Source organism: Quercus suber, unplaced genomic scaffold (assembly GCF_002906115.3).
Source record: "Quercus suber isolate HL8 unplaced genomic scaffold, Cork oak 2.0 scaffold_171, whole genome shotgun sequence".
NCBI classification, from domain to species: Eukaryota; Viridiplantae; Streptophyta; class Magnoliopsida; order Fagales; family Fagaceae; genus Quercus; species Quercus suber.
The window spans coordinates 648,557-663,988 of NW_027069631.1; the positions used below are offsets into that span (position 1 = coordinate 648,557).

Consider the following 15,432-nt stretch of genomic DNA (forward strand, 5'->3'; position numbering starts at 1 on the left):
GTTAGTCTTGTACAAGTCCTTTAAAAATTCTATGTAATTTGACATTAATCAAATCTATGTTAGTTTTGAAATTTATCGGTGTATACAAATTGAAATGGATTTATTTATTAATTTTTAGGGAGTGTATTTTCGGATTATTATTATTATTATTTTCTTTCTTTAGTGATTTTGGATTATTATTAGCATTGAACCATTAATGAACTTATCTTGACCACTTCATTAAAATAAAGAGAGAGAGAGAGAGAGAGAGAGAGAGAGAGAGAGAGAGAAGAAAAAGCATAGGGTCATTTTCTTTAGTCTTTACCACACGATTTTTTTTAACTAATAACCGAGAACCACACATTCGCTGTCAAACGCAGAGACACAGAAAGATAGAGCACTTTGATATCCCTTCAAGACTTCAAGAGCCTTCACGAGTTCTGTAGAACTTGTTTCCAGCACTTGGCCTCCACCGTGCAAAGCCACATCGTCCACTCAACTGTCCTCCATGCCACTGATGTAGGATAGAATTTATTATTTAATTTTAGAATTATTTAATTTTGGTATTTTTAGGTAAAAAACATTATTTGAAGTTTAGGTGATTTATTTTCTTATTTTTAGGTGCATTTAATTTTTTTTATGTCAAATTTGGTTCATGTTATGGTTAGGTATTAACAATAAGTCATTTTAGAATATAAATTCTTGTCTGTCAAGTTTTATAGAGCTCTTAAATAGGCCCCTAAGTCTGTAAACGTTTTTTTTTTTTTTTTAACAATTATTTATATTAATAAAGTTTATTGTTTCTCTGGTAGATTCTAGAACCCTTTCACCTTGTGAATTTAAGAAATTCTCGTAGATTCTAAGTTATTTTCAGAAGCAAACATATTTTGTTTATTGTTTTTTAGAGGTAGACGTATTCTGCTTTTATACGCTTCTACATTTCCACATCAGTTGATATTAGAGCCTTCACTTATTCAGGTCTGGTGGTTGACATATGAGACGGTAGCAATTCTAATGATAGAAAACATGGAAAGTATTATGTGACATACACCTAGCACTCACAAATATTTTTGCTAGGATGTCATTGTTGGAGCATGGAAACAATAGGGATAACTGTCGTGAAGACATAACTCACAGGCAACATATTAGTAAGTAAATATCATATATGCCTTATAAAAGAATTACAAGTTTTAATGGTTATTTTTATAAAGAAGATTTTCTTTGTTACTTACTTGATCTAGAGGATTTATTTGACTTTGAGAGTACTTATTATGAGAGAAAAGATAAACTTGCTTTGTATAAACTTAGTGGGTGTGCCTTACATTGATAGAAATGAATACAGTCTGATAGAATTAGACAAGGTAAAGACAAAATTTGTTTCATAGCCAAAGAAAAAGATGCTTGTTATCAACTTTTATCCTTTTGATTGTGATGACCTTTTGTCGTACACAAAACAAGATTATTGTTGGCTAAAAAGTTTATACTTGAATTATTTTGAAGAGCCAAATATTCCACCATTAAAGGAAGAATTGCATGTTGAAGAAAATATTGTTCATGAAGATTATGTAGAAGTCAAGGAACAAAATATATAGATTTCTGAAGAAATTAATGAATGCCTTGTTATGGAAGAAGATCCTAAATTCAAAATTATTGTGGAGGAGAATAATGAAGATCCTATTGTAAAGAAAGGTCTTGAAGTTGAGATGGTAGAGACCATTGAGGATGAAATTGAAGAGGAAAGTTTCAAGGATCTCAATGAAATCAAATCATATAACTGTCAATCTTAAGATCCTTTTATTTTGGTGGTAATTTATTGATTTTATTGGGATTGATAGATTTGGTTCAATTGCCAGTTCTTACTTAGTAAATCTCTACAATTACATGAAGACCAAGGAAAAAGAAATCCAGGTTAATTTTTTTTTATTCCATTGATGAGTTGCAAGTATGGAAAGAAGATCAAGACGCTCAAGTATTCAAAGTATTTGTTTATTTGGAGCAAAAGATTTAAGATTTCAAAGATGAACCCAAGGATGAGTTTGTTTCAAGTGAAGGGGTCTGATGTAGGACAAAACCTACAATTTAATTTTGGTATTTTTATGTAAAAAACGTTATTTTAGGTTTAGGTGATTTATTTCCTTGTTTTTATGTACTTTTAATGTTTTTTAGGTCAAATTTAGTTCATGTTATGGTTAGGTATTAAATAAGAGTTATTTTAGAATATATTTTCTTGTATGTCAAGTTTTACGGAGCCCTTATATTGGCCCCTAAGTTTGTAAACGCCTTTTTTTTTTTTTAACAATTATTGATATTAATAAAAATTCAGACTTTTGCCTATTGTTTCTCTAATGGATTCTAGAATCCTTTCTTCTTGTGGATTTAAGAACCCTTGTATATTCAAGAAACCCTCGTGAATTTGAGGTTATTTTTAGAAGCAAATGTGTTCTGTTTTTTGTTTTCTAGAGATAGATGTGTTCTGCTTCTTGACGAATCTGTATCCTGCATCAGCTGTAGCCAAGAACATGTATGCAACCCAGATGATCAAATCACAGATCGGTTTCTGTCTTCTTCATTTGTATTTTTTCCCCCCTAATTTGATTAGGTTTACAAGAACAAGATTTTGTTTTCTGATTTATGTTGACCTTGTCTCTAAGTTTAGAGACATTTGAGAGAAGAGTTTAACGTCACATTAAGACCCAATTAAAATCTCATTAAAACCAAAAAACAAACCAACAAATTAATGTACTTCTGTGTTGATGTTAGCAATTGTGATGTTATTGGATGCACAAAGAAGCTGAAGAAGTCATTAGGGACTTCACCCACCAATAGTCCACCGTTGTCAATGATTTGGTGATCTCTCTTCCTCCCTCTAAATTTTATTTTACAAAATCTAGAAAGCAAAAATGAACCCCACAAACGGCGGATTTTGGCAACATATCCAAAGGTTTAATTTGGACAGCATTTTTCGCGACTGGGGCTGTTTCTTAGCCGACTTGAAGGTTTGGTTGGTTTTGACTTCTAAGGAAGATACATATTCTGGTATATAATTTTTAGAGGCAAGATTAAGCGTGATAAGTTTTATTCTTTAGTTTGCAATCAGCTAACGTGGCACAATGTGATTGATGTGCATAAAACTGGGGTTTTACGCCCCATCTAGATAGAATTGGCACTCTTGAGAGAAAGGAGGTGGATTGAGATTTGTAGCTATTGAAATAAACTTGAATATTTTAATTGGGTTGGGTTAATTTTTTTATTCAATTAAAGTTTTTTTTTTTTATATAAACAGTAGTAATTCAGACCAAAAGAGTGACTGTTCTTGTTTAGAGTGACTAAGACTATTGGATCAATATATATATATATATATATATATATATATTTTACTCTCTAAAATAGAGAGGATTTTGCGTTTACCTTGTTTGTTAGAGATACTCTAATTCACTTTAATTACTTTTAATATTTGTGTAATATTTTTTTTTTTCCATTTTTTGGAGAGGATTGCTACACAAACATTTAACATTACTTCACTAAATAATGAAGAAAAACATTACTTTTAATAGTAACAACAACATCCATATTTCTTTTCCATCAAACCCTTGATTAACCTCTCTAATTAATCAAAGGATCTTTATTCTCCATTTTAAACACAAGACCATATGGTAATACAAAGTAATTTAGAAAGCTAGGACTAGAACATGGTGTCCACAAACTAAATCTAGTAATCTAGATTCAGAATTTTGGACTATTGATTACATAGTGTCCACCAACAGCCCATTTCCAAAAGGCCTTTGGTTGTAGCAATCAAGGTTGTCACCATAGCCAACTCCAAAATAGTCACAATACCTCTTATAGAATCCAATGCGACTCTCCACCTGAGCATTCGTACCTCGACCACACTCAAGGCCACCATTGATGATGTTTGTGGTGGTACCATAGCCAGGAAGCCGACCAGCTGCAATATCAGCACTAGGCGGGTTCCAATTTCCAGTGATTACATCATGGCATGATGGCTTTGGTGATTGTGGAGTCATCCAGAACCAGAGTGCTGCCTTAAATGAAATGACTGGATCAGTGGCCACAAGGTCTGGGTTGTTCAATAGATTCAACTCTAAGGCTTCTCCACACTGCCCATAGTTATAGTTCCTAAATTATCATAATTAGTGATTTAGTGTACATGACAATAGTGTTAGTACAAAGAGTAACGTTACATGGACAATATTTTCGAGTGAGTAAATTATTATTGATTCTTATATAGATTTATCATTGACTCTATCATGTGAAATATGCATTAAAAATTATTGTGACTCTAAAGTATAAAATTTAGATTATTAAACTTTGGATTATAAGGTTATGTACTAACCATGAAAGTTGGATAGGACCACGGCCATAATATTCTTGACCAGGAGCACAAGGATAATTGGGATTCGGTGCACAGTATAATCCACCACTTATTTCCCTAACAAAGCAATACCCCCAAGAGTATGGGCCACCAGGTGCAGTTGCCCATCCCCCTACATGTAAAACATAAATTATTAATTCATTAAAGAAACAAATTGTATAACTCATGCATGTAGCAAAGTCATTGTTGGCTTCTTTTTTTTTTTTTTTTAAATAATACACTTTATCTTTAAATTGTAATCCATGAGTGACCTTAGCCATCGAATACATTAGCAATTAAAAGCAGTAACTTTAAATTAGAATTGAAAATCAATTCACTTTACCAAAGTATTTTTTGTCCCTTTTTTTTCTTTCATATAGATGTAAAATAAAGAAAGAACGTTATCATTATAGACGATGGCATGTGACGAAATCATGTTTTCCTTTAGCAATCAATATTCAATAGTATGGTATTCATGTCATCTATGATCCGTAACAATTTGTCTAATTATATTATTATACTAATAAGTAAGGTAAAGTGAACTACCGGTAGTTTCGTGTGAAGTTTGGCCTAAGAAAGCAGCTATCTCTCTTTTACGAATGTCAGTGTCCCCAGTTGTGCCAAAGCCAGGAAAGGAATTTGCAGCTTCTATGAAAGCATCGTAAGTGTAGAAATTCCTAGCAGGGCAGGCAGCATCATTACGATACGGTAGTAGCTGATCAAAATCATCCCTTGAAATTATACTACCAATATCTCCTCCTTCACCACCACCACCACCGCCGCCACCACCACCACCACCGCCACCGCCACCACTACCACTACATTGGCTTTGACAACCATCGTCGCAATAAGCAGCTGTGGTGCCGCACCAGCCCCACTGGCTGCAGCACAACCCATTTGGGCAAAGAGCACCCCCTGCTTGCGTACCACATTGTTCAGCCAAGCCTCCTTGGAATGAAGACAACAACAAAGAGAAAATAACCAAAGCACAAAACCTCATTTCCATAGTTGTTTGTGTTTCAAGTTGATGTTTGACGATGGTGAATTGGTGATCAAGTGGAGTGGTATATATAGCGTAGCAGAGAGGGATCAAGTTTTGTCTGTTTATATTTTAATGTTTTTGGAATATTTGCTCAATAACCCGACGGCAGATTTCTGCTTCCCATCTTATCTAGTAATAATTTAGCTTTGAAAAGGAAAAAAACGTGGGCAGATTTATTTTTGTGACCTTGTCTTCTTGTACATGAATGCTATTAATTTGTGGCCACAATTATTCCAGGCTTTGTCCTCTCTGCTGTTTTTAGTTCTGTTCTTTTTTTTTGGCTGAACTTTTTAGTTCTGTTCTTTAGTTGAATGAATTTCTCCTTTTTTATCCAGAAAAGAAAGAATACTATTGATAATCTGTAGACATCATTCATAATGAATAACTTAGGTTTAGTAAGATACAGTCAATAGGTTCATAAGTTAAATGTAAACATTTGGTTTTATTGATCAATTTGACATAAATAATATTAATATTTCTAATGATGAATTAAATTCAAAGTTACATAAAAAAATTGAGAAGCTTAATATACAACATCTAAATTATTGCACTTGAGTTTCAAATTAATACATATATTTTTATGATAGTGTTTTCTTATTTCTAAACATATGACCAATATGACATATCTAGACTACAAATAAAGGTCTTTGTTTGCTTTAAGTTATAATCAATGGATTATAATAAAAGGGCGGTGTTTGTTTTACACAATGTATTCATAACTTGAAATTGTGATTTTAATCATGTTTTTAAATTATTAACAAGTATTAGCCATAATCAAATTTAGATTTTAATAATACTGCGTATGTATGATATATGCAATCCAAAACATTGATTTTTTTTTTCTTCTCATGCATGCATCTTAATTTGGTGTCAAAATAGCATTATCGATTGGATGTAGCATCATATATTGAAAATTGATGAGACAAATAATGGCTATTTTTTTTCTTCAACAAAAAAGCAATGGTTTCCGACACTAAGGTTGGGTTTGTATTGCGATGAAAAGGAAAAAAATGCGTGTCTGCATTTTTTCTGTGAGTCCTGTGCACTATTCACGAGACCCGCAAATATAAATTTCAGCAAATTTTTCTTTAAAACTAGTTCCCAAGATACTATTCACACATTTAAAATTATTTTGCTATAGTATTTTCAGTTTTCAGTTTTTAGTTTTCAGTTTTCAGCAATAAGCGGTATCCAAACAAATCCTAAATCTACCAGGCTGAAAAATTATCCAACCTATGTGGGATTTATTTTATTAGACATGTGAGCCTAGCACTGCTCAAGAATATAAAAATTAAAAAAAAAAAAAAGGCAAAACGGGTTTGGAAACTAGTTAAATTCTTTCATAATATATATATTCTGCAAACTAACATGATAGATGCTATATCAGAACCAATAAGTTGTATGATCCTTACTCAGAAAAAAAAAAAATTGTATTATCCTTAAAGATAATCACATATTGTATTGCTTCTACAGACCATGTCCACATCAATCTTTAAACAATATTACCTATGAAAAGATAATTTCCTTCATAAATTTTAGCATTCATTTCAGTCTTCTAATTTTGCATTTGTTCATTTGGTCCTCTAAGTTTTATATTTATTCAATTAAACCATTTTTGTCAACTTTTATTAGAATTTTTTTTAATTTAAAATTTTACCATAACATATAACAAAAGTTGATAGAAAAACCTTAATTAAATAAACTTAAAAGTAGATGACTTAAATGAATGAAAACAAAGTTAGAAGTCTATAATAAATTTTAGTGAAACATAAAGAATAAATTTTACATTTTAACCTAAAATTTTTAAAAATAAGAAAGAAAGGATATGCTCAAGAAACGTGAGAATATCCCATAAATTTGGCCTTAGCCTTTTCAAATTTGTTGTTTAGAGGGCATCATATTTCATTTTCTTGTATTGACTATCAGTCTATCACATGATTCACATGGTATTATCACTTCAATCATTCACTGCCGTGTTCTTCCTAAACACCTTATGTTAACATGTATTAGGGTTTTTAGGCTTTAGACCTACCTTCTTTATTTGTATAACTTACTTATTTGTACTGCACACTCTGCCTTCTGTATAAAGGCACTCATATATATTCTAGTACTTGAAAAATACAATGCACTTATTCAGTATTTCTAACATGGTATCAAAGCCACATTCTTGTGGCCATGGTTTTCTGTCTTTGTGGTATATATAAGAGTAATCTTTGTCTTCCTCGGTGTTTTTTCGCTGCGTTCATCTTCTTTGGCTTCTTACTACTGCAGTCAAAACTCTCTGGTATAGTCATGCCACCGTTAGAAGTCGTATCAATACTGCAAGATCATTGCCTTCCTCAAACTATCGTCACAAAGCCAAACTTCATTCAAAAGATCTTCTCAACTTTATCAAATCTCAAGATTTCATCAAGCTTCCATCTTAAGTTTAAGAAGGGGTTTTTGAGATATATTAGTCCATTACCATAGGCCCAAGCCTAATTCTACTTTGTGTGCAAGCCAAGTCTCCTACTTGTACTAGAAGTCTATTAGTTTAGGGTTTAATCTACTATACATACACATGTTATGATTTATTGTAACATAGGATTTGTACTACACTATAATATATTATTGATGTAGCCTTTTAGGGTTTCCTCCATGGATGTAAGCCGTTAGGTTGAACCACGTAACCCTCATATGTTATTGTATTCTATATTTTATGCTTTCGCTTCCGCATCCATACTAGCATATTCAACATGATGTAGGCCGTTAGGGTTTCCTCTGCTGTTCACCAGGTGAGCCAGTATCTGTTTGCTCCACGATCGACTCACTATGCTGTTGTTCTGTGCATTCTTCGATACCTAAAAGGCACTTTCTTCCTTGGCTTTTCCTACTCTGCTCAGTCTCCTCTTGTTCTCCGTGCATTTACTAATGCTAATTAGGCAAGAGATCCTATTGATCGCAAGTCCACCACTGGTTATTACTTTCTTTTTAGTTCTTCTTTGATTTCTTGGCAAAGTAAGAAACAAACTTATGTGACCTGCTCTAATACTGAAGTAAAATATCATGCCTTTGCGAATATCACATCTGAGCTTCTTCGGCTACGATGGCTTCTCAAAGACTTAGGTGTGTTCACATCCTCTGCCACTCTTCTTTATTGTGACAACCAGAGTGTCATTCATATTACTCACAATGATGTCTTCCATGAATAGACTAAACACATTGAGATTGATTGTCATTTTATCCGTTATCATCTTGTCCATAGTGCTCTCAAGCTGATCTCAGTCTCCTCTAAAGATCAACTTGCAGATATCTTCACCAAGTCACATTCTAAGGGACGTCTTCGTACTTTGGTTGACAACCTCAAGTTGGTCTCACATCCACCTTAAGTTTAAGGGGGCCTATTAATGTGTATTAGGATTTGTGGGTTTTAGGCCCACCTTGTTTACTTGTATAGCTCATTTACTTGTACTGTACATTCTGCCTTCTATATAAAGGCACTCATGTATATTCTATTACTTGAGAAATACAATACACTTATTCAGTATTTCTAACACCTTACAATTCAGGAAATGAAAATGTACCACCCATAGACTGAACACCATAGGCATCAAGTTAGAAATTGTGTTATGGTACCCTACTAGATACTTTATAGGTGTACAGAATTAAATATCATTACCCATACAGAGGATCCATGACTTCTTTTTTAATTTCTCGACAAAATGTCTATTACTTTTTGAGCACTTGATTATTTTTGGGTAATATATTATATATTTCCTATCCCATATTCACTATATAATTACATAAATGAATCGTTTAATGATAGCTCTAAGATGTTGGCTAGAGTTTTGACACATAAGAACTCGTTAATCTCAAGAACTCTTAATAACTATTAGTATATATGCCTTCTTTTTAGTTATATTTTACCTATACAAATTAATATCAAAGTTTGGATCTTAAGCCATGTTCGAATATATAGGAAAAGGTTAGAATAAGATGGCCATCCTTAATTTTGATTGAGCTCTAACATTGTCAACCATATATTTATTTGTTTCCTAAAAAAAAAGCATATAACAATTTGTTTTGTTTTGTTATCCATTAAGGAAATTGTTAATTTGTTAATAAGGGAATAGTAGAATCTGACAACTATTTGATTTTCAATTTGTTCAACTTCATTGAATGTGAATTTTATTCCCTTACTGTTCATTTTTCTTAGAAGACACAGTTAAGACATGGTGATGTGGCTTTCTTGGCTACTCAAAAGCCTATAATGTAAAAGTGTTACTGAAAAGAGAGATAAAAATGAACTCTTAGAGCATCAACATAGGGCTTCTCAAATGCCAAATTGTAAAGCACATTTGCCATTTGGGCCCAAATTGCTCCAGCAACTAGATGGCTATATTTGGGATTGACCAAATTTTTTTGGCATAATGCTACAGTGCGATCTCATATGTGAGATTGCACTGTAGCGCTATGCCATCCAAAAAATAGTGTATTTTAATAGCTCCACAATCCGTTCAAGCCCCTCTCTCTTGCTACAATAGCTAATTATCTTTCTCTTTCTTTCTTTCTACTCTCTCTCCTTCATACTTTCTCTCTTCTTCAATGGCATGGAGGCAATAGCGTGGAGGCTCGATCAGCTTCTGTGGTGGAGGCGTGGAGGTCATGAGTTTGTTCATGGGTTTCAAGCGTAGGTTTATTCATGGGCTTCTGTGGGTTTGTTTATGGGTTTCTGGCATTTGGGTGGTGTTTGGGTTGGCGTTGGGTGGTTGGATTTAGGTCTGGTGGTTGTGATTTTTTCTGATGGGTTGGGGGATTTGTTCCGATGGGTTTGATGGTGGGTTTCGCTGTTTGCTAGGTTTGTTTAGTAGTGGGTTTCGGGGAACATGATGATGATGATAATGAGGAAGAGTTAGTGATGGGTTGGGGGATTTGTTCTGATGGGTTTGATGGTGGGTTTCGGTGTTTGCTGGGTTTTTTTGGTAGTGGGTTTCGGGGAACATGATGATGATGATGAGAAAGAGTTGGTGATGGGTTGGGGGATTTGTTCCGATGGGTTTGATGGTGGGTTTTGATGTTTGCTGGGTTTTTTAGCAACGGGTTTCGGGGAACATGATGATAATGATGAGGAAGAGTTGGTGATGGGTTTGGGATGAATAGAGATGACAATGGGTTTCGGCAGAAGTAGGGGATGGCGACCATGGCGACAGTGGAGATGCTAAGAAATAGTTAAAATAATAATAATAATATTTTAATAAAATGGTAAAATAATAGAGTTTTGGGATGCTGAGTGTATTGTAAAATGGTATAGTATAATTAATAAAGTGGCTTTTTGGAATGGTAAAATTAAATGAGATATGAGAACCGGCTCTAGATGCTCTTAAAGTCTTAAGATGTATTTCACTAATGGAATAAGTTTATTAATTTTGATATAGCCTCCTTGGAATGAAGACAACAACAAAGAGAAAATAACCAAAGCACAAAACCTCATTTTCATAGTTATTTGTGTTTCAAGTTAATGTTTGAGGATGGTGAATTGCTGATCAAGTGGAATGGTATATATAGCGTAGTAGAGAGGGATTAAGTTTTGGAGAAATTATAAGATCCACATGGTGGACAAGTGATGTGGTCCACCATTCCACTAAAATACTGCCACTTGTTTAAAATTGTTAGTTATAAATTTTTTTTTTAAATAAAAATTAATTACTGACTCAGCAATTTTAAATAAGTAGAAATTTTTTAAGAGAATGGTAAACAAGTGACGTGGTCCACCAGAGGACTATATAATTTCTCCAAGTTTGTTTTGTTTATCTTTAATGTTTTTGGAATATTTGTTCAATATCCCGATGGCAGATTTCAGCTTCCCATCCTAGAGCATTCTCATTAAGAATACTAAATGCTATAAATGCTAAATTTTAACGTCAAATTTGTAAAAAGCACCAAAAAGCAAGATACAAAAAACATGCTAAACTTAAAAAAAAAAAAAAAAAAAAAAAAAAAAAAAAAAAAAAAATTAGCAACTGTAGCTCCAATCTTAAAAAAAAAAATATTATTTTAATGCTTGTAGTGGAAAAGGTAGGTTGTGTAGTTGTTTTATTATTATTTTAATGAATAGTTTATATTTTTTAAAATAAAATGGTAAATGTGGGGGGAGAAAAACCCAGCCCAGCTTATTCGGCCCAAGGCCCTAAAAGAGGAACATTCTTCATCCGAGGAGATGAAGCCTTCAGTCGGAAGCCCACGCCAATGGGGGATGCCTGGAGACGAACACGTATACCATCCGAGGAGATGCTCATACGTCCGAGCAGTCATGAGTCCTCGGATCCGAAGAGGTTTGATCAAACGCGAGTATGGGAGGTTCAAGTGATCTATTTGACAAGTGTAAGGAGGGAGAGGAACCTCGAACACACATGAAGATAACAGCAACAGGGGAATATCAAGGAGGCGTACTTCAACCACCACATTTAATGCCCTGTACCTACCTTTCTGGCCGCATTTATGTGGACAGGACACCTGAACGGTGCTTTCTCAGCTACCGCCACTCACATAAGGCTAAAGGTGGGATGATGGGACATGTACTCGAGTGGATGCCTGGATGATGAACAAGTGGACGGAGGAGATGTAAGAAGGTAATGCTATATAAGGGAAGGGTACCTCTGATGGAGGGGGATCGAAAAACAGGAGAGAGAAAGGGTACCTTAGATGGTTGTAGCTCCAGCAATTGTAACCCTTGATTATCAATGAACAACTTCTCTTCGGACAGAGTACTCATATTAGTCCGAGAGCACATTAATTCAACTTCTCTCATTGGTGTTGCTGTTTAATACTGTCATTTTCATTATTTGCCTAGCCCTTTCGCCCACTCTCTACAAAATTTATTGTTTTGGGCTCAGAGGGTTCCAAATCCATACCTCCTTGGGCTTGGGCCGCAAAAACTGACCCTACAGTAAAAAAAATAGAACTTTTGATATTTGATATATTATAAATTGAGTTGTCAAAATTAATAAAATGATTTTTCCAAATATTAAATGATGAAATTTTTAAAAGCTTTGACAAGAATGTTTTTATCCAGTAATAATTTAACTTTAAAAAGGAAAAAAACGTGGGCAGATTTTTTTTTTGGTGACCTTGTCCTGTTGTACATGAATACTATTAATTTATGGCCACAATCATTCCAGACTTTGTCCTCCCTGTCGTTTCTGGTTCTGTTCTTTAGTTGAATGAATTTCTCCTTTTTTAATCAAAAAAAGAAAGAATACTATTGATAATCTGTAGACATCATTCATAATGAATAACTAAGATTTAGTATCTTAGTCTTAGATGCTGTCAATAGGTTCATAAATTAAATTTATACATTTGGTTTTACTGATCAATTTGACATAAATAATGCTAATATTTCTAATGATAAATTAAATTCAAAGTTACATATAAAAATTGAAGAACTTAATATACTACATCTAAATTATTGTACTTGAGTTTAAAATTAATACATATATTTTTATGATGGTGTTTTCCTATTTCTAAACATGTGACTAGTATGACATATCTAGACTACAAATAGAGGTCTTTGTTTGCTTCAAGTTATAATCAATGGACTATAATAAAAAGGCGGTGTTTGTTTTACACAGTATATTCATAACTTGAAATTGCGATTTTAATAATGTTTTTAAGTTATTAACAAGTATTTGCCATAATCAAATATAGTTTTTAATAATACTGCATATGTATGATATATGCAATCCAAAACATTGATTTATTTTTTTTCTCATGCATGCATCTTAATTTGGTGTCAGAATAGCATTATGGACTGGATGTAACATCATATATTGAAAATTGATGAGACAAATAATGGTTTATTTTTTATTTTTTATTCAATAGAAAAACAATGGTTTCTGACACTAAGGAAGGGTTTGTATTGCAGTGGAAAGGAAAAAAATGCGCCTTTGTATTTTTTCTATTGGTCTTGTGCACTGTTCACGGGACTCACAAGTATAGATTTCAGTAAATTTTTCTTTAAAACTAGGTCCAACGCACTATTAACACATTTAAAAATTATTTTGCTACGACATTTTCAATTTTCAGCAATAAGCAGAATCCAAACATACCCTAATCTACTAAGCTGAAAAATGATTCCAACCTATGTGGGATTTATTTTATTACACATGTAAGCCTAGCATTGCTCAAGAATTAAAAAAAAAAAAAAGTTTGGAACCTAGTTAAATTCTTTTATAATACATATATTTAGCAAACTAACATGATAGATGCTATATCAAAACCAATAAGTTGTATGATCCTTAATCAGCAAAAAAAAAAAAAGTTTTATTATCCTTAAAGATAATCACATATTATATTGCTTCTAAGCACCATGTCCACATCAATCTTTAAACAATATTACCTTTGAAAAGATAATTTCCTTTATAAATTTTAGCATTCATTTCAATCTTCTAATTTTGCATTCATTCATTTTGGTCCTCTAAGTTTTATTTTTATTCAATTAAAGAATTTTTGTCAACTTTTATTAGAATTTTTTAATTTAAAAAAATTGGAAGAAAAATTTTGAAATTTAGAAAATTTACCATAACATATAATAAAAGTTGATAGAAAAACCTTAATTAAATTAACTTAAAAGTTAGAGGACTTAAATGAATGAAAAAAAGTTCAAAGACTATAATAAATTTTGGTGAAACATAAAGAATAAATTCTACATTTTAACCTAAAATTTTAAAAAAATAAGAAAGAAAGGATATGCTCAAGAAAAGTGAGAATATCCCATAAATTTGGCCTGAGCCTTTTCGACTTGTTGTTCAGAGGGTATCATATTTCATTTTCTTGTATTGACTATCGGTCTATCACATGATTCACATGGTATTATCACTTCAGTCATTCACTGCCGTGTTCTTCCCAAACACCTTATAATTCATGAAATGAAAATGTACCACCTATAGACTGAACACCATAGGCATCAAGTTAGAAATTGTGTTATGGTCCCCTGCTAGACACCTTATAGGTGTACAAAATTAAATATCATTACCCATACAGAGGATCCATGACTTCTTTTTTAATTTCTCGACAAAATGTCTAATACTTTTTGAGCACTTGATTATTTTTGGGTAATATATTATATATTTCCTATCTCATATTCACTATATAATTACATAAATGAATCATTTAATGATAGCGCTAAGATTTTGGCTAGAATTTTAAAACATTAGAAGTCGTTAATCTCACGAACTCTTAATAACTATTAGTATATATGTCTTCTTTTTAGTTATATTTTACCTATACAAGTTAATATCAAAGTTTGGATCATAAGACGTGTTCGAATATATAGGAAAAGGTTAGAATAAGATGACCATCCTTAATTTTGATTGAGTTCTAACATTGTCAACCATATAATTATTTGTTTCCTAAAAAAAAGCATATAACTATTTGTTTTGTTTTGTTATCCATTAAGGAAATTGTTAATTTGTTAATAAGGGAATAGTAGAATTAATCTGACGACTATTTGATTTTCAATTTATTCGACTTCATTGAATGTGAATTTTATTCCCCTACTGTTCATTTTTCTTAGAAGACACAGTTAAGACATGGTGATATGGCTTTCTTGGCTACTCAAAAGCCTATAATGTAAAACTGTTATTTAAAAGAGAGATAAAAATGAACTCTTAAAGTCTTAAGATGTATTTCGTAAATGGAATAAGTATATTAATTTTGAAATAGCCTCCTTGGAATGAAGACAGCAACAAAGAGAAAATAACCAAAGCACAAAACCACATTTTCATAGTTATTTGTGTTTCAATTTAATGTTTGAGAATGGTGAATTGCTGATCAAGTGGAATGGTATATATAACGTAGTAGAGAGGGATCAAGTTTTGTCTGTTTATCTTTAATGTTTTTGGAATATTTGTTCAATATCCCGATGGAAGATTTCAGCTTCCCATCTTAAAGCATTCTCATTAAGAATGTTAAATAATATAAATGCTAAATTCTAACACTAAGTTTGTAAAAATCACCAAAAAGCAAGATGTAAAACTTTAAAAAAATAGCAACTAAGCTACAG

General features: G+C 32.5%; 1 protein-coding gene across 1 annotated transcript; it reads right to left on the reverse strand.

Annotated features, from left to right (window-relative positions):
* Positions 1 to 3,485: 3,485 nt before the first annotated feature.
* Positions 3,486 to 5,400, reverse strand: LOC112039560 (endochitinase). Its single transcript, XM_024072439.2, has 3 exons — positions 4,898 to 5,400; positions 4,334 to 4,484; positions 3,486 to 4,116 (listed from the first exon to the last, which is right to left on the reverse strand). The coding sequence occupies exons 1-3, from the start codon at positions 5,355 to 5,357 to the stop codon at positions 3,723 to 3,725; spliced, it is 1,005 nt and encodes a 334-aa protein (XP_023928207.1). The 5' UTR covers positions 5,358 to 5,400; the 3' UTR covers positions 3,486 to 3,722.
* Between the last annotated feature and the right edge of the window lie 10,032 nt (positions 5,401 to 15,432).